General features: G+C 45.4%; 1 protein-coding gene across 3 annotated transcripts in view; it reads right to left on the reverse strand.

Annotated features, from left to right (window-relative positions):
• Positions 1–20137, reverse strand: part of LOC139548970 (multiple epidermal growth factor-like domains protein 6) — a 106008-nt gene that overhangs the window by 49780 nt on the left and 36091 nt on the right. For all 3 annotated transcript variants that reach the window (XR_011669810.1, XM_071358965.1, XM_071358964.1), the window contains exons 5-10: positions 17445–17567; positions 14537–14659; positions 12589–12714; positions 12050–12172; positions 10907–11029; positions 10407–10544 (exon numbers count right to left, since the gene is read on the reverse strand). Coding sequence is in view for 2 of the 3 variants with exons in the window: in XM_071358965.1 (XP_071215066.1) it covers positions 10407–10544; positions 10907–11029; positions 12050–12172; positions 12589–12714; positions 14537–14659; positions 17445–17567 (756 nt within the window). In the remaining variant the exon portion in view is untranslated. The remainder of the gene's footprint in view (positions 1–10406; positions 10545–10906; positions 11030–12049; positions 12173–12588; positions 12715–14536; positions 14660–17444; positions 17568–20137) is intronic.

Consider the following 20137-nt stretch of genomic DNA (forward strand, 5'->3'; position numbering starts at 1 on the left):
TATTCTCTATGTTGGTTAGGTCAGGGTGTGATTAGGGTGGGCTATCTAGGTTATTATTTGTCTATGTTGGCCTGGTATGGTTCCCAATCAGAGGCAGCTGTTTATCGTTGTCTCTGATTGGGGATCATATTTAGGCAGCCTTTTCCCACTGGGTTTTTGTGGGATCTTGTTTGTTTGTGTGTAGTTGCCAGTGTGCACTGCATCTGACTTCATGTTTCATTTTGTTCTGTATTGTTTTGGTGAGTTTCTTTAATTAAACATGTGGAACTCTACGCACGCTGCGCCTTGGTCCGTTAATTCTACAAACGACCGTGACAGAAGATCCCACCACTCACGGACCAAGCAGCGTGCACAGGAGGAGAGGGTATCCTGGGCCTGGGAGGATATCCAGGAGGTAAAGACATCCTGGACTTGGGAGGATATAATGGCAGGAGACGAAAGCCTTCCATGGAAGCAGACGCAAGCGGTGAAACAAGGACAGCGACAACGCCGGGGTTCGCGGCCACGACGCAAGCCCAAGAAGCAGCCTCCCCCAAAAAATGCCAGCTCCCCATACTCGTCCTGAGGAGCGTGTCATTTGTCCGGTACCACGCACCAGGACTCCAGTGCGCCTCCACAGCCCAGTACGTCCTGTGCTAGCTCCCCGCACTCACCGTGCGGAGTGTGTCATCGTTCCGGCACCATCTGTGCCAGTTCTACGCACCAGGTCTCCAGTGTGCCTCCACAGCCCAATATGTCCTGTGCTAACTCCCCGCACTCACCGTGCGGAGTGTGTCATCGTTCCGGCACCATCTGTGCCAGCTCTACGCACCAGGTCTCCAGTGCGCCTCCACAGCCCAGTATGTCCTGTGCCTGCTCCTCGCACTCTCCCTCAAGTGCGCTTTCCCAGTCAGGTACGTCCTGTGCCTGCTCCTCACACTCTCCCTGAAGTGCGCCTTCCCAGTCAGGTACATCCTGTGCCTGCTCCTCGCACTCTCCCTCAAGTGCGCCTTCCCAGTCAGGTACGTCCTGTGCCTGCTCCTCGCACTCTCCCTGAAGTGCGTATCACCAGTCAGGTACGTCCTGTGCCTGCTCCTCGCACTCTCCCTCAAGTGCGCCTTCCCAGTCAGGTACGTCCTGTGCCTGCTCCTCACACTCTCCCTGAAGTGCGCCTTCCCAGTCAGGTACATCCTGTGCCTGCTCCTCGCACTCTCCCTCAAGTGCGCCTTCCCAGTCAGGTACGTCCTGTGCCTGCTCCTCGCACTCTCCCTGAAGTGCGTGTCCCCAGTCAGGTACGTCCTGTGCCTGCTCCCCGCACTCGCCCTGAAGTGCGTGTCCCCAGTCCGGTGCCACCTATGCCGGCCCCACGCATCAGGCCTCCAGTGCGCCTCCCCAGTCCAGAGCTTCCAGCGACGGTCCCCAGTTCAGAGCTTCCAGCGACGGTCCCCAGTCCAGAGCTTCTGGCTACGGTTCACAGTCCGGAACCTCCTGAGATGGTCCACGGTCCGGAACCTCCTGCGACGGTCCACAGTCCAGAACTTCCTCTGCGCCGATGTCCAGTCAAGGCACGGCGTCCAGTCCCGCGCCAAGGCAGGAGCCTCCAGCGAGGGTTCCTAGTCCAGAGCCTCCTGCGAGGGTTCCCAGTCCAGAGCCTCCAGCGAGGGTTCCTAGTCCAGAGCCTCCAGCGATGGTCCCCAGTCCAGGGCCTCCAGCGACGGTCCCCAGTCCAGAGCCTCCTGCGAGGGTTCCCAGTCCAGAGCCTCCTGCTAGGGTTCCCAGTCCAGAGCCTCCAGCGAGGGTTCCTAGTCCAGAGCCTCCAGCGAGGGTTCCAAGTCCAGAGCCTCCGGCGAGGGTTCCTAGTCCAGAGCTTCCGGCGACGGTCCCCAGTCCAGAGCCTCCTGCGAGGGTTCCCAGTCCAGAGCCTCCTGCGAGGGTTCCCAGTCCAGAGCCTCCAGCGAGGGTTCCAAGTCCAGAGCCTCTGGCGAGGGTTCCAAGTCCAGAGCCTCCGGCGAGGGTTCCAACTGTTGACTCATCCAGCTGTAACGCATATAATTCATTGGCTTGTGTGCAAAGCAGTAATTGTTTCAAAACATCTTCTGCCATGTCACAGATGTGTCGTGAAACAGTGTTGTTTGATGAAGGCATTGTCTGTATAGTGTCACGGTGCTGACTTTTGCCCGTCGCCTGCAGCAAAAGCCTCTATCCCGTCCTCTGGCTAGGCAGAGTACTTTAGGATTTTAGTTACCTCGGTGTAACAAGGGCCTAGCCGTGCGGCCCTACCAACCCTTCTATTTATTCGTACTGGCCCTTCGCGTGAGTTGGGTTTGTTCCTTCGTTCACGTTGTCACTCCCTTATTTCCCCGGTCTAGTGTGGGGCCTTGGATAGATGAGTACTTTATTACTTTATGTTTATAGATTCTTCCTATACTCCCTTACCTTGTGTCTTCCTCTCTTATATATCAATACCTAATAACTAATCTTCCGTTAGTTATTATGCTCGTCAGCTAGTAGTCACTTGGAAACTAGTATTGTTATATGTTTGACTTTTCCAAAGATATATTATTGTCCACACAATTAAATATTCTTTAGTGCTATCACTTTAACCTATAACCAGGGTCACTTTCCGTTTAGCGAAAGTGTCAAAGGCGTTTGCTCTCCAGATAGGTTCTCTGGCCTAGTTGTCAAAGTTTCAAGCTTTTATTTAAGTCACTCTGTTTTTTGTCTTATACACGTTATTACAGTTAAATGGTTATACAGTCCTAATACATCAATAATGCTCAATCAATCCTTAATGCGTTATGCTATGCCAGATACTATTGCAAATATAAATCAGCTTAAACACTTCTTATAACTCTTAAACAAAGCAAATAACAATATATTTACCTTAAGCTCTACTCCCTTGGTCCTTCCCGAAACTGGAGTCTATAAGAGTAATATTGGCAGCCTCTGCTGTGTATAATATTTCAATCTCTTATTGTCTCCAAATGTCTTATGTTTACACTTTTCACTGCCTACTGCCTAGATACTGACTCCTTTTTTGATGACCCTTGGCTCTCTACAAGGCTTACTTATATCTGGGCTTTTTCAATCTTTCAAACTGAAGTTGTCTCTGGTACTCCAAAAGATAGAACTTGTTGCTCTCCAGGAGATTTCTCTCCTACACAACTGCGTCCTTTTACTTTTTTAAATTGAGTGACTTTCCAGGATACAACACAATTCTCAAGATATACCAGTCTATATATTGCTCGTGCCTTAATGTCAAAGTAGTCAATACAAGCAGAGTATAGTGAAAAGTAATTTACCTTGTCTGATGATTCTCTATGTTGTCCATATATCTTCTTCCGCTGGGGCGTCAGTTTGGTCGAGCGGTTCATACCACTCTCCCTCAGCCTTCATGCTGATTGGTTCTTGTTTTATGTCTAGCTCTTTTTGAACCTGTTCATTTGTCTCCTCATACCATTCTCCCTCAGTCTGCATGTCGAGGGGTTCTTGTTTTATGTCCAGTTCTTTAGGTCTTGTTCATTTGGCTCCCTCTGCTGGTTGATTTCCATTGTGGCAGTCATTCCCCAGTCTATAATTGGTCCTAGGGCCCACGGGGGTAGCTCTGGATCTGGCCTGATTTCTTGGGGAGGGGTCTGATTTATTTTACTTTTTGTTACACCCTCTCCAAGATCTGACCCTCCCACAACTCTTTTCCTACTCTTCCTTTTTACTGGGTCTAAATACTTAATTGCTAAAGTCCTCCCATTCTGTGCCTGCACCATCCCGTATAGGTCTTGTTTCTTATCCTCTATATCCATTATGTGCCTACTCTTTATAAACGTCCAATCTCTGGTAAGCCCCTTAGCCACTATTCTTCCTCCTAGCATAAGCTGCGCAAATGTGCATTCAAAAGGCCAAGGTTCCTCCTTGTCCTCCCTATACCATATCTTTTCATCTCTATGACAGGTCATGTCGCAAAAGCAATGCTTACAAAGAGGACTTGTTACTTTACTTCCTGAAGGTGACCGCCTAGTCAATTCTCTTTGGGTGGTCCTCTTACACCCGGTACATGGAAGGTTCCATGTGTCCGTTCTCATGGGTCCACCCTGTGTAATATATTTCATTATTTAGTCCTGATATATAAATTTTTCTAGTATCTCTGTCCCACTCTATCTCCTTTCCTGAGTCTACTATCCTCAGCCTTGCTTCTTCCCTATCATGGGTTACTTCCCATTGGTTTCCCCTCTTTACCATCAATCTCATTTTTGGCCAATCTCTCCCTGTGTCCAGGCAGTTCAAACATACACTCTCTAAGTCCCTGCCTCTCCAGACTAACCTTCCTGCCATTTTCCCACGCACATCTCCAGCACAGCTCCCACACACATCTAGCATGTCGGTTGAGTTCCAACACAACATATGCCCTTCACAACAATCTTCTAGATCTGGTCTGTCAAAACACTGACAATGTTTTACAAATTCTCCCATTTGTGCCATGCTCCATTCTCCTATAATTAATTGTTCGTCACTACTTCGGTCTCCATCTGATTCGTCTCTCGCATCTTTCTCGCATCTCTTTCCTAAAATCAGGGGACAATGGGGTTAGCAATTACTTTCTCCTATTGCCCTTCCTGCCCTTCTCTGAGTTTTTATGTATAGTCCATCTCTTACCCCGTCACTCTCCCCAGGATGTTCCTGCGAGGGGGGTTAGGAAAGAAGATTGGTAAACAAAGTACCCAGATTTGCCTCAACTCACTCACATCCATTCCTTGGTTATTTACTATTCTTAGTCCTATTGCTATTAGTATCCATACTGTTAGCGGTAGGGCCAATTTTACCACTCTCATTTGACTCTCCCTTTTTTTGAGGCGCCTTAGGCTTTTGATTATCTGAGCCATCACTATTATCATCATTAACATCTCCATCCCCCAGCCTGCGTACTTATATCCTGTTATGGACTGGCAGAGGGGTTGCGTTTGATTTGTGGTGTCATTCCACTCTTCAAACTCTCCAATTTGCCCCATCAGTCTAAACACAATTGACATGGTTTCTCCCATGATTACTAGTCCATTATGTTTCCCACATATTTTAAACATTCTTTGTTTTGCTACTATGGGTACCATGGATAACATAACTTCGGTTCCTTTAGTAAGTCCGAATTTAACCACTGCTACTGTACAGGTTAATATCATTGCAAGGGTGGTGACTACACCTTGTCCTTGTCTATCTTTCCACACTACCCCTGACCATATCATTATTTGTAATATTTGACAGCAGATTTTAGCTACCATTTCCTCATGTTGCCCAGGAGCCCGGTCATCAGAGTCAGATTGGCTGGACTAGTTAGCGGCCATGGTTCGATCTCTGCAAGTTCTTGGTCCGGTAGTTCTCAAGATACTTTTCTCTAGTCTAACCCTGCCTTATATTCTCTTCTAACCACTAGTTGTCACCTCCCTTTTTTCAAACTGAGTCTCACTTCTAATAATGCTGACAGTGTTTTTAGAGGCTTGCCTCTTCAAGGAGCCTCTCACGTGTCTTGTAATTACCCTGAGTATTTCTTTCTGCTGTTGCAGTTTTTGGGCTGTGCTGGTGCACTCACCATGCTCCATATAACTAAACCCTTCAGTAGCTTCCAGAACAGTTTTAGAATTAACTTTTCTTTTTTTCCCACCAGTTTCCCTAGTAGTATTACTCCCTTAAGTATCCCTAACCAGAGCGCCCTCAAACCCTGATCTACTGGTAGGCCCAATTTTTTTGCATAGCTGATGGCCATCATTAAACCAATAAATACTAGGATGCCTATGGTTATGGTCAAACCCACCCAAAATTTTGCTTTAACTTTATTCCACCAAATGGTTACGGCTTCCCATTTGCCTGCAATAGCTCTCATCACCTTTTTGACTGGTTCTACCACTAAATCCCTTGCTGCTTTTGTTATGCCCGTAGTAAATCCTCCCCAGGCCATAACTAACCAATTTCCCCCTGTGCCTCCTTTGATTGTAGTATCTTTGTCTCTGTACCACATTATCCCATCTGCTCCTTCTTCCCAGAAGCTTGGCTGTAGGATATTACAGTAATTCTCCTGTCCCAACGTTCTCAGCAAGGTTATTGTTCCTTCAATTATTCTACACCCTGTGGAATTGGTCGAGTCATCCATTAGTTTTCCACAGGTGGATGCATTCCATACTTGGGTTAGGTTGTTATCCCACGCAGAGCCTAATCCCCATAAGTCCTGCCATTGTTGCTGCTCCTTGGGCCACATTAGTTTCAGAGCCCATTCCTTATATCCTTCCATAAACCATCTCCCTGCTGGAGGGTCCATGGTGTATCTAGCCCAGTGTTTGATCTCTGGTTCCCGGTATATCTCCCGGGTTTACATGGAACGTAAGTCCTCCATAGCATGCTAATTGCACATAACCCCCAGTAAGAGGTGTTGGGTCTAGAGGCCTTTTTGCCCATCCCAATGCTATTGGATCCGAAGTTTATATGATATTCCCCTGGTGGTTCCTGTATTGCTAGCTTCATTTTCTCTAATTACGGTTTCATTCACTTCTATGGCCTTTCTTCTCATTTTACCTGTAGTGATATTCCATTTTTGAAGGGTTAAACCATACATCCAAATGAACGAATCCTCGTTCACTTTGCCTATGGGTGGGAAACTGTACCCAAACTGATGCACATGTTCCATTCTATCTTGTGCTCTGATTTCCCTCATAATGGCTCCCCCAACTAACTTTCTAGAGGGGCACGCACCCCTCATGTTTGCCCAATCTATCAGTCGTTGGTTCGCTTCCTCGTCTCTCCCTGCGAATGCTGGAGCTGCTCCCAACATTCCGGGTGAGGGATAATGCCCTCCTGACCATCTATGAAAGTGGGGGATCACTGACTCTTTTAGATTGCCATGGGCTGAAATACAATGATATCTCGCCCAGGCCTCTGTCTTATTTGCGGGGGGTTTAACCCATTGGTCATAATATTGTTGTGCTGTTTTTCCTTTTTTTCTATGGAACATATTGTTTGGTTCTTGTCCCCAGTTCCATAGGGGAGCTCCAGCACACATTTTCTGCGCCATCTCTAGACTAGGTTGATAATTGTCCTGCAAACTTCGAAGGTCTAGAGTGGTCCATGGGGTTGACCTCGGGTAGGCCATTCCCGGGTTTGAACTATTATGGGTCGTAAGACATACCCACCCTGTGGTGGCATATTTTATTGGTTTTTCTCCGGCTTTTGCGGAGTGGGGGATATCATATCCCCACACTCCATACTTCATTCTGTGGAACCTATCCATAGGGCCGCTAATGAATCCTGGGTAGTTATAAGTTCTGTTTTTCGCATATGGTAAAATAATGCCATTGCTCCCTCCTAATATTCTGTTGTCCCACGAAGAGGTATTACCTGGGTGCAAATACAGGACTACATCTGTCAGCCATTTAGTCTCAGGGTTTCCTGAGTTCCGTGCCTTATGGTTCATATTTCTTCGTATTCTATATTTTGCTTTGGTCCCGCTGCCTTTAACACATAACACGTTCAATGTCTCTGTGATTTCCTGCGTTTGTTTTTGTGTCTCAGCCGATGTGTCAGTTGAGGTATTCACACTAGGCCTGTTTCTTGTGCTACTGTGTCTTGAAGCACTTGTGGTTACTGTTGTGCTAGCAGTTGGTGTGGTTAACGCTCGTGTTATTTTCCAAGGCAGTTGGGCTCTGGGGTGTCATGGTAATAGACAGAGTTGCTCATTTCGGAGGCCAGGCCGTGGGGTTCATTGCGGCCTTAGGGCTGCGGCACTCCACCTTTGTCCATGGCTGACCATGAGCAGCTTGATCGTAGATAAATTGAATCTCTTTTGTTCCTACCACATTTCTCCATTTATCCCACGTGGTAGTTGTCACGCCCAGTATTTTCTTTGTGTGGTTAGCTGCCCATAGTTTGTTTAGCTCATTATCTTTAATGATAATTAACTGCCCTTGTGCTAATGCCACTATCTTATTCCAGTATATTTCTAGTAGGGCCATTTTTGCCCCTTCTGATGAGCATTTCATTACTGGGCCTTTTAGCTGTTTACTGTAACATTTCACAGTCCTTTCTGACCCCTCATTGGATACCCACAGGTACCCATCTCTGTCTATGTCTTCTCCCTCTAATTTAATAAAGATCCATAAGGGCACGTCTGGGTTTCTTGGTTCATTAGTTTGTGCTTTTGCTGCCATGGTTTTTAATCCTTCCCATGCAGTCACCATTTCATTATTCCAAATGAATGGCTCTCTTCCGAACTGTTTATGAGACATGTCCATTTGGTCTTCTCTTCTTTGGTGGAGCCCTCTTGGCTACACTGGCCTTTCTTTGTACTATTTGTTTCCATACAAAGTTTAATTCCCCTGTTCCTGCACATGGGTCACTATTTGTCTCAGCTATTTCAATGTAGTCATGTCTATGTTTAACTTCCTCTTAACTGCTGCTTTATTGGCTGTGGTTTAAAACCGGCCTTTTTCGCTTCCGCATCTGCTTCCTGTTGCCGCAGGTAATACGGTCAGTACCAGATATGGTTTCTGTTCCCAAATATTGACTGACTGTCTCAATGTCTCCCTGTTTGCACTAATGAATTTTAAAGAACTCAACATTTCTATGTAGTAACCTATAAGATAATTATATAGTTCAACTTAATTAACCCGATACTCTCAATGATCCTGGGTCACAAAAGATGCCATATATTCTTGTCATCTTTCCACTATTTAAAGACAAACCTTCAAATGATTAGCTAAGGCCAAAACACTGCTAAACATAGCATATGTTGTCTGTACTAATGAAATCTCTCCTTCGGGAGTCCACTGTATTTTATCTAACAATAACCTGGGTTAATCTTAACTCAGTCTCATCAATAATTTTATATGAGTTGCATAATATGGGACCCATTATCTACAGTAATTTATTATCCCTAAGAACTGCAACATATTTATTTTCATATTTAAATGTAATGCTTATAAAATCACTATTTTTCTACCTTCATTTTTTTCTGCCCTGTTGGCTTAAAATATGTCCTAAATACTTAACATGAGTCTACCTGCATGGCTTTCAACATTACACTTGTGTCTCCTAGACTCGTTGGAGTCCCATCCTGTAGCAGCGCCATTGCCATGGGGTACCAGGGCTGTGCATAGAAGGCCACTGTGCCACAATACACACTTACATCCTCTGGCCCCCCTTCTTTTTCTGGGATGACTTTTATTAGACCCAGTTTCGTATTACTACGAGTTCTGCCTGCCTTTACGGTGTTGAAAATAATTCACTTATGTTGCCATATCTTCACCTTGAGGTTTTGTATAAGATTTCCTATTTAGTTATAAACTCTATAGTACTTTTCTTATTTCTTCCTTTACCTTGAGGTTTGTATAGATTTCCTATTTAGTTATAAACTCTATAGTATTTTCTTATTTCTTCCTTTACCTTGAGGTTTGTATAGATTTCCTATTTAGTTATAAACTCTATAGTACTTTCTTATTTCTCAGGGATTTTCTCTCAAAGAGTAGACTCTAACTCGCCATTGCTCTTTACCTTGAGATTTTATTTCGATTTCCTATTTAGTTATAAACTCTATAGTACTTTCTTATTTCTCATATAGTGTGTTACACACTCCATTCTGAGGTTAAAGTTTCCCTTACTTTCTCCCTCAATCGGCAGTACTTTTATTACGGCCCAGTCATTTACTTGGCCTACCATTAGGTCGCTGGGGGCAATATTTCTTTTTACAAAGTTTTTATCCTCCCAGAAGGTCTGTCTGCCTTTCCACCCGACCATTTCTTTTACTGCTGACTGCTCATTTCGTGTTAGATCTTTCCATGGATAACCTGGTACACATACGGCAAATCTACAGTCTGGTAAATTAACCTGTGTCCTGAGTTCCCTTTCCTGCTCCAGACTGCCGGCCTGGGCAGTTAGTTGATCCAGCGTTGCCTGTCCTAGGTCAAGTGCTGTTGCCATAATGCTCTAGTTTCTAGGTCGTATAGGTTCTGTTACTTAATCGCTTTTTAACTCTTCTATCGAGCCCCACGTTGGGCGCCAAGTGTCACGGTGCTGACTTTTGCCCGTCGCCTGCAGCAAAAGCCTCTATCCCGTCCTCTGGCTAGGCAGAGTACTTTAGGATTTTAGTTACCTCGGTGTAACAAGGGCCTAGCCGTTATTTTATAGTTTTATATTCTACAATGTAGAAAATAGTAAAAATAAATTAAAACCTTTGAATGAGTAGGTGTGTCCAAACTTTTGACTGGTACTGTATATATTTGGTGCTTAATGAACAAGACCCATATTTGATATGTTCCTTCTATACTCGCCGTAGACTAAAGACTGAAATTGACTAAATGAGAATGACTAAACCAGGAGTTTTTCCTTACCTTTTGACCTGACCAGGAAAAACTCTGACAAGCTCTGACAATGATGACCCAACAAAGAGTACTTACCCACACAGGTCTTCCTGTCCTCAGCCAGTTGGTATGCTTGGTTACAGGAGCAGAGAGGTCCGTTGGTGGTGTGTTCACAGTGGTGGGAGCATCCTCCGTTGTTCTTCTCACAGCTGTTCACGATCTCCATCTCAATACCTGCAAATAGGAGGATACAACCAGTGAAGTGAAGGCTGGCACCCAACAACAGTATCCCGTTTGCAATAAACCAAGACATTAGCCATCTTTCACACATTAGCCATCTTCCACACATTAGCGTCACAAGAACATACTACAATTAGGGTCAGGGAGATTTTCCCGATCATGTCACCTGACTAGGACAAACTCCTGTCCTTAGTTATAAGCCTACGACGAGGGACCCAGGCTTCTTTTTGGCCTTAACTATGATATTACACAACTGTGATTTTGCCTGCTTTAGTTGAATTTACTGAATGTAAGTCGATTTGGGTAAGAAGAGCATCTGCTAAATGACTCTAATGTAAATGATCATGTGTACTCACGGTAGCACTGTTTGCCGTCAGCGCCCAGCTCAAAGCCAGGGTTACACACACAGCTGAAGGAGCCCAGGGTGTTGACACAGCGATGGGCACACATGGCCTGGCCCGAGCTGCACTCATCTATGTCTACAAAGGATAGCATGATATACTGTAAGTCAACAGGGCACAGTCACAAAGCACAAGCAGAGATTATATTACAGGGATCCCATTTTTATTGATATGAGGCTATGAATGAGGCTAGGAATATAAGCTAGGTACAACATGACCACTTCCTCTGTTTTCGAGGCGGGGAAAATGCTTCTGGTTAAGAAATTTACTTGTGGGTCAGTGATCTGCTCTTGACCTTTCATCACAGTAATGCTAAAGCACAAGCCTGGTGGTGGGCTGCTCCGTGTGATTATGAAGCATACTGCAAACACACACACACAAAGGCACACACACACACACACACACACACCACACACACACACACACACACACACACACACACACACACACACACACACACACACACACACACACACACACACACACACACACACACACACACACACACACACACACACAGAGTGTTGTATTTAATGAAGTTGCCTAAACCCTATAGCCTTCTAGCCACCCCATGTTATAGTAGTAACTTCTAGCCATAGCATTAATCAGCTTTAGGCCCCACACACACAGACAGCACAGTTCCAGTCATGGTACATACGGCCCCGGAGGGCTGGGTCATAAAGTCTCAGCTCTATTGGCCCCGAGACAATGGCAACTCTCTGATGAATGACACCTTTGTTTTGTCCAGCAGCACTGATTTGAAGAATAACAAACGTTTACATTAACAGAGTGTCAGTTAAACCACCATTAAAACCCAATGTTCACAAAGTTCATGAGATGGATAGAGGTGATGGCTATGATTTTTCAGTGGCCAGTTCTCAATGAGGGCTTTAATGGACTAGGCTTGCTTTCTTAAGAGGGTTCAGGTGGTGGAGATTTATAGACAAGTTCGTAAAAGTCTCTTTCACTCTAGGACATTTCTGGGAAGGTTGTCTGCATGTAACAGCATATTGAAATATGATAACCATAGTTTGTGTGTGTGTGTGTGTGTGCATATCAGCGCATTTCCAGACATTCTGTACACGTGTGTGCTCTTACCCTCACAGCCCTGGCTGTCTCTGGCCAGTGTGTACCCAGGTCTGCAGCTGCACTCTGCTTGACCGTCCACAGAATGACACAGCTGAGCACAGCCTCCATTCCTGTCCACACAAGGGTCCCTCACTGAGACAGACAGACAGACAGACAGACAGACAGACAGACAGACAGACAGACAGACAGACAGACAGACAGACAGACAGACAGACAGACAGACAGACAGACAGACAGACAGACAGGGGGCAGACAAATGGACAGACAACCACAGAGGGCAGACAGACAGACAGACAGACAGGGGGCAGACAGACAGGGGGCAGACAGACCAGGCCACAGTCAGCACAGCATGTGACTTTATGACCTTCATGTAACTCAGTGTCAATTTGCTGAGAAAGTTTTACTTAGTCATGTCCTGGTCATGCCAAAACCGAAACCTGCCTCCTGTTCTTTATATGTAACTCTTTGCTCTCCATTCTAACATAAAGATACTATTGTTGTAACTGTTGGGAAGTCAGAGCACCATATCCAATGTAGTCAAGACTCACACTCGCAGTGCTTCCCATCCCTCTTCAACTGGTAGTTCATACGACACTCGCACTTGTAGTGATCGTTGCCCATGTCCACACACTTCTGCTCACAGCCGCCATTCTTCACCGAGCAGGAGTTCACAGCTTCATAGTTGGGACAGACAGAAGGACAGACACAAGAAATGAACAACTTCACATATGACAGACTAGAGAAAAATATTTCTGTGTGCAAATGAAATGATTCGGCAACTGTCAGGAGAGAGGTATTCGACAGCATGGTGAGGTAGTTAGAAATGTAGGATCTTAATGTAATCACTGTTTTGTCGCTGAGGATTTTATGCATGGCAGGAAAAGCAAACTTGTATTGTATTTGAGTTTTAAAAAGGCTTCTAAAGTTTGCAATTTCCACTTTGAAATTTCAGACTTGATTTGCCCTAATAAAAACTGTATCAACCCCTACAAAAATTAACATGAATTATAATTCACATTTTCTGTTGCTGCAGGATTATTTTCATGCTGTAGCAAACTAACTCAAATTAAGATCCTACATCTGTACTTTGGCTAATGTTGTCTTTGATCACCATTTGGTGAGTAAACGAGTAACCCTTCCTAGAGACCTGTCACTAAAGTGTGAATCCAAAGAAGGAAGAACCATATTGTGGGCTACAACAATGTTGGACCAGCTCCATCTTTTCACGAAGCCATAATGGGAACTTGTGATTACAGAAAGCTCTAAAGACTGGAAATTGGAAAATGATGGTTCCAGGTTCCAGCTTCTCCAGAGGGTGCCCCTGGTGGGGTTCTAATGATCTTTCCATCCGCGAGTATCCCTCTTATGATTTACTCATGTGCTGAATAAGGAAGTCAGTGCTGGGCCTTCAGGGTGCCTTAAAGACAGACCAGATTACACAGACGGCCTGTAAAACCAGAGGGGGATAGGTTTGCTTTAACTGTGATGACTTCAGCAGACGCAATTAGGAAGCCAAGCAGAGACACCTCCCCTCTCATCCCCCTCATCCCTCAACCACCACCCACCAATCCTGAGTCTACACACAGGGCTGGAGACAACAGTGAACTTTGTCCTCACTAACACTAATGCTCCCACACAAGTGATATTTGATCAGGTTTTATTGATTATAGGGAGCAGAAAATAGTGAGTGGGTATTGCTTTTTTTCTAAGTTATTTTTTTTGTCCAGCTCCTGTGCCAATAGGTTGGACCTACATAAACACTCTAATTTCCAACGTTGGGAATCTAAAACCTTCTCTTGTCCTACATATGGAGCCTCAAATACTTGATGTAGTTTCCCATCACTATAGACCAACTGGTAGTCGTGTGGTAGAGTAGCTGTGTTCTCTCACGTTGGAACTGTGTGCTGGAGACACAAAACAGAGACACTTTCTCCGTTGGAGGAAGTGTGAATCGCAGTCCAGTCTCCTGGAGTTTCAAAGGCAGCACCAGATGTTAGCTTTGTTAGCTACACAGGCGCAAACCAAAAAGTAGCGTCATTCGAAATGGCAAGAAGCAAAACCTAATAAAATGAATTAGGTAGTAAGCTACGGAACAGATGATGGAAAATGTGTGGAGGAGATTGTTTGGTGAACTGTGCTTGTGTAATGAGTAACCTTGACTGAGACCTGAATATTGGAGTATTAGCTCTCAATGCCTAAACCAATGCCTTTAACTCAGAGGGCTGACTTTAACTCAGAGGGCTGACTTTAACTCAGAGGGCTGACTTTAACTCAGAGGGCTGCCTTTAACTCAGAGGGCTGCCTTTAACTCAGAGGGCTGCCTTTAACTCAGAGGGCTGCCTTTAACTCAGAGGGCTGCCTTTAACTCAGAGGGCTGCCTTTAACTCAGAGGGCTGACTTTAACTCAGAGGGCTGACTTTAACTCAGAGGGCTAACATAATCTTGAGTTGTGCTGACGACCGGGATCGAATCTGGTCTCACATGGTCATTACTCACCAATGCAGGTCCTTCCATCAGTGTGCATGCGGAAGCCCTGGCTGCACTCACAGTGGTAGGAGCCTGCCGTGTTCACACAGGTCTGCTGGCAGCCGCCATTCAGCTCCTCACACTCATTCACATCTACGGAGGAGACAGATGGACAGACAATCAAACCTGGGTTCAAAAAGTATTTGAAATTGTTTAAACTTTGAGCCTGCATGGAGTGCCATATGGGCGGAGTTTTTACTTTTGGTCGTATTCCATTGGTTCCTTTGAGCCAGGCAAGCTGAAAAAGGTATTCTAATGATTTCACATATTATTTGATCCCAGGTCTGCAGACAACATTCTCAGACACTCTCAAAGCAAGTGTGCTGCAGAACAAGTTCATTTTAATAGGAGGTTGTGCCAGTGAATTCCCTCTATGGGCATTGATGAAGGAAGTTTGAAGGAATGCTTTTTTATGATTGAATAATACACAAACCTTTAGACAACATTTGTGACTTGAGCACTCTAACAGACATGAACCAAAAAAGGGCCACATTCATAAGGAGACTAATATGTGTGTTACAGGTATGTGTCCCAAATGGCACCCTATTCCCTATATAGTGCACTACTTTTGACCAGAGCTCTATGGGGCCTGGTCAAAAGTAGTGCACTGAATAGGGAATAGGATGCTATTTGGGATGTAGAGTTTTCATGGGTGTTCCAGAGGAGAGTGTTAAGGCCCAAGTTATAGGGATGCTTGTCATGACCCACGACCGTGTCACACTTAGGAATGCAGTAAAAATGTTCCGGCACTGAAGTTCTTTTTTGTTTGACAACAATCTCTGTGAAGCATAGTTGGACGCTGACGCAATAAGAAGGTTGGCTTGATGATGGAAGTGATGACTTCACAAGAGACTGTTTCAGGAACACAATGTTTATGACCCCTTTATAGACTAACTCACCACTTTGATACAATTAAATCAACCATTAATATTGAATCACCAATTGGACACACATTCTCTTCATCAGTGGAAGTTTGCGTACAGCGCTTTGCTGTTAACTGTAATGACTAGTTCCAGGAGTATGTTCTGACCACATGACCCGATTAGGAAAAACTCATGGACCCTACTTATAGCCCTCTGAATTGGAGTGCAGAGTTCTTCCTGGTCAGGTCATGTGGTCAGGAATTCCTCTAGCCCTAGTATTGATGATTCACCACTGACACTCTTTCAACACAGGTTGTCCACTATGCAGCAGAACTGAGTGTTTAGGACCATTCCAGAACCATTCTGGTCCATCTAAACATATGTTCCATGTTGTTCCATGTTCTAGGGAGCAGATGCATGATGAGGAGACAACATACCTGCGTGCTCCTCCAAGGACAGTCAACGTTTACTACCCATTTGGAGAACACAAACGAGTCGAGCTGTTTCAACTACTTTCTGGTTCCTGCTAATCTCTAGTGGGATTTGCACTGCAGGCTACTACTGGTGATGACAGTAGCACTGATACAGAGTCAGACGGATTTTCACTCCCCCTAATGGTTTATCTTATGATTGGGGCTAAGGTAATCTGATACCAGATCTGGGGTTAAGGGCATTCTCTATTCAACACAGCAGTCTCAGCTCGTGGGAATGTCCTCATAACGAACTAAATGCTACTTTAATTAGGTAACCTCCACTAGAAGAGGCTAAGAGCGGGTCAAAGAGGAGGGCTGTCCGCCGTGTAAGGAGCCTTTTCATAACCGGCGCATAGATTGTGATCAGGTTCAAGGACTGAAAAGTCACATGCCATTCCATTTAGACCAATCCGCTGCCTCGCTGAGTGAAGATACCTGAACGGGAATAGATGCAGCGAAAGTTTGGAAGGCAACATATTTAAGGTTCGTCGTGTGAGAGGATTTCAGCAGGATACAAAGGACATCTTTCATTCAAACGCAAGGCTGAGACTCTGGGAGTTGGGTTGGGGGTTGAATGTCGTCTGAATGTTATTGTGTGGCAGTCTTGACCTGAGCAGAAGAGGCTGGGTCTGCGTGAGAGGCTGACAGCTGTTTGGGGAGGTGTCCGCCCATCCCCCGCATCTCAACTCCAAATCTCCACTCTCCTAGGATTAACACCATCCTATGTGGAGGGTTGCAGACAGAAACATTTAACCCTGGAATGGTCTGTTCCAGAATCAAAAAGGGTTTGTTATTTGCCCCTGAAAGCTGTTACAGAGCACACTAGCCCTGGAACATGGCTCCTACAGACTCCTACACCATTTCTGAGATGTCTTCAGTTTCTCTCTTCACTAGTGTACAGTCCTACACCATTTCTGAGATGTCTTCAGTTTCTCTCTTCACTAGTGTACAGTCCTACACCATTTCTGAGATGTCTTCAGTTTCTCTCTTCACTAGTGTACAGTGATCAAACCCTCACTAGATAGGGACACCGTCCCGTGTCAGGGGTCAAAGGCTAAGGGCACCTGTTGACACCTGCACCCCCTCAGAGTAACAGGGCCATAGCACTGTCAGCTAACTCACACAACTCAGCATGTTTCTGTCAGAACAAATAGGCAGGGTTTTGATTTTACTGGTTGACCAGATCTCCACCCCTGTACAGATTGTGTTCCCTGTGTGTGTGTGTGTGTGTGTGTGTGTGTGTGTGTGTGTGTGTGTGTGTGTGTGTGTGTGTGTGTGTGTGTGTGTGTGTGTGTGTGTGTGTGTGTGTGTGTGTGTGTGTGTGTGTGTGTGTGGTCTGCTAAGCTCTTTTGTGTCTCTGACTCTTCCTGTGTCTCTGTCTGAAGTGGAGAAAACAGCACACCACAGAGCCTGCAAGAGGACATTTGTGGATGACCTACGCCCAATCCTAGAGGAGCATTTTAAGGTTTTAAGGTTTAAGTCCTTCTCTGCCCTCCTGACCACCACACCCACCCAGGAGGCCCAGTTCGCCCTCTTTCTCACCCTGACAGGCCTTGCCATCCGGGCCCAGTCGACTGCCCTCGGGGCACTTGCAGTAGAAGCTTCCAATGGTGTTGCAGCAATGTCCCTCACAGCCGCCGTTAGCTGTCGAGCACTCGTTGACATCTGGGGAAGGAAGGAAAGCCAGAACCTCAGTTTTTATAGCCTACAAACTGCAATGTAAGCAAAACTGAACCCAAATCCATTGTAAACTGTGGAGCTTTGGAGCTTCTCCCTTCTTTGGTTGAATCATTCCCCTCTGTTTTGTAAGACGTTTTTCTCTCTCAACCATAAAGGAAGTCTCTCAAAACTTTCAGTGAGTTCATGTTCTCTCCCTGACTTTGTAGATGTCCCAGCGGTCCAACAAAGGGCCATCTTTAAGACAGACCCGGCTTTAAGACAGACCCAGCTTTAAGACAGACCCAGCTTTAAGACAGACCCAGCTTTAACACAGACCCGGCTTTAACACAGACCCGGCTTTAAGACAGACCCGGCTTTAAGACAGACCCAGCTTTAAGACTGACCCAGTAGTGCTTTGATGACTCTTTCTAGAGAGAAAAACTAAACCATGTCCTAACCTCAGTCCTGTTGTTCATCTGCTGGGGCCAATGTAGCTGGAAGCAAGGCATAAGGAACAGGGGAAGCTAGCTACATAATATAGCTTACATATGCCATACACATTGATAAGGAAGAGCCCGGCAAACTCTTGTTTTGAGGTTCAGAGTCAGTGTAAAACAGGTTAAAGCTAAAGGGTAAAGCCAAAGCACACTCTTTTCATCACTCCACAGACAGATGCTTGGACTTAAATTGCAGTCATTACTTTGCATGAGAATGTAAACAGGTACTTCCAATTAAATGACGATGCTGACAGAGTCAGTCGGGCATGAGAACTGTTTTCATGCTCTTCACATTTTCTCGCTTTCTTTTTTTTCTCCTCTGAAATGGTTTCCAGCTTGTTGCTGCCTGGTTGTTTACCCCTTGTTCTCTTACATTAATACTACAGGCTCTGTGGTGCTGGTATAATGACTCCGATCAGCTCCTTTTTACAGAGATCTTGTGCATGGAGAGTGGAATGTCTTCAAAGGAGATATCATTCAACACAATATACTGCTAATACAATCAAGCTGTGTCAATCAACCACACTCAACATGTGTGAGAGTTTCTCATTTAGATATTATTTGAGTGTGCTCCATTTCAAACCCAAATGTGCATAGAGTAATGGTAAATGTTTGCACAATGTCATAGTTTGTTTCTTTACGTGCACATGGAGTAGCATTTGAGCTTTCTAGCTGAACTAGTACAGCCGTTGTAAGATGGTTCTGAGTTCCACCATGGCTCACTATGGGGACAGACAAGAGGTCCCGGACTAGAGTTAATTTGTCTTCTGTGTGCTGATCAACCGCTGTGTGGTTTGAAGTTCCTGTAGTTGAGATGTATTGGGACAACAGCTTATTGTCAGTCAGTACGGGAATGTGTGGACAGAGGTGTGAGAATTCTCTAATGCCTGTCAAGGGAATCTCAGCCCCTCACACACACACACACACACACACACACACACACACACACACACACACACAGACACACACACACACACACACACACACACACACTGGCCAATCCTCCATCCTGACAGACTCCTATGAGAAGTGTTCCCCTGGTGGGTCATATCTTATGGTGGAGGAAGACGTTTGACATTCTGTCCCTGTCTGTTTGCTAATGATTTACTGTGAACTCGTGGCTATAAATAAACGAATGGTGCCATTGGCCCTTAAATTACCAAACATTTCACAAGAGTGAGAGAGAGTGAGAGAGCGAGAGCGAGAGCGAGAGAGAGAGAGAGAGAGAGAGAGAGAGAGAGAGAGAGAGAGAGAGAGAGAGAGAGAGAGAGAGAGAGAGAGAGAGAGAGAGAGAGAGAGAGAGAGAGAGAGAGAGACAGAGAGAGAGAGACAGAGACAGAGACAGAGACAGAGAGACAGAGACAGAGAGAGTGACAGAGAGGGAGAGAGAGAGACAGAAAGAGAGAGGCAGAGAGAGAGACAGAGAGCGAGAGAGAGGCAGAGAGAGAGAGAGAGAGGCAGAGAGATGGGCAGAGAGAGAGGCAGAGAGAGAGAGGCAGAGAGAGGGGCAGAGAGAGAGAGAGGCAGAGAGAGAGAGAGGCAGAGAGAGAGAGAGAAAGAGGCAGAGAGAGAGAAGGGGGTATAAGAAGTGGAGTCAGCTCTGAGTTAGCAGTCTTTTACAACCATTTGGCTCTTTTTTGTTTGTGTAGATTGAGACCACATGACAAATCAGGGTCTCCCCATAGCAAAACTGTGTATGTTGGAGCCCAGATAATTACTGAGCGCAGTCTTAACTCCCTAACCACATCGCTGCCCGTGGCTCTTCTCGTTCCTATCCGAGGGAAGCAGGAAGCACCACACATTATTACCTTAACCGTATAATAATTATGGTCATTAATGTTTGTTTAGGCAGCTGAGACGTTGACAATAAGGAAGTCTCCTTTTAATCCCCTTTTGAACTTCTAAAGCTTATGCAGCGGGAAATCTAAAGAACGCACAGCAAAGGAGGAGAGTAATACAACAGAGAGCACTGAAAGACACGCAGATGCTTTGGCAATAAAAGATAAGCAGGCTGAGAGCTTGCTAATCTGCTCCTGTTGAAGTGCTCAGTGAGCTTTCACACACGCGTGCTTGACCACA

Source organism: Salvelinus alpinus, chromosome 22, assembly GCF_045679555.1.
Source record: "Salvelinus alpinus chromosome 22, SLU_Salpinus.1, whole genome shotgun sequence".
NCBI classification, from domain to species: Eukaryota; Metazoa; Chordata; class Actinopteri; order Salmoniformes; family Salmonidae; genus Salvelinus; species Salvelinus alpinus.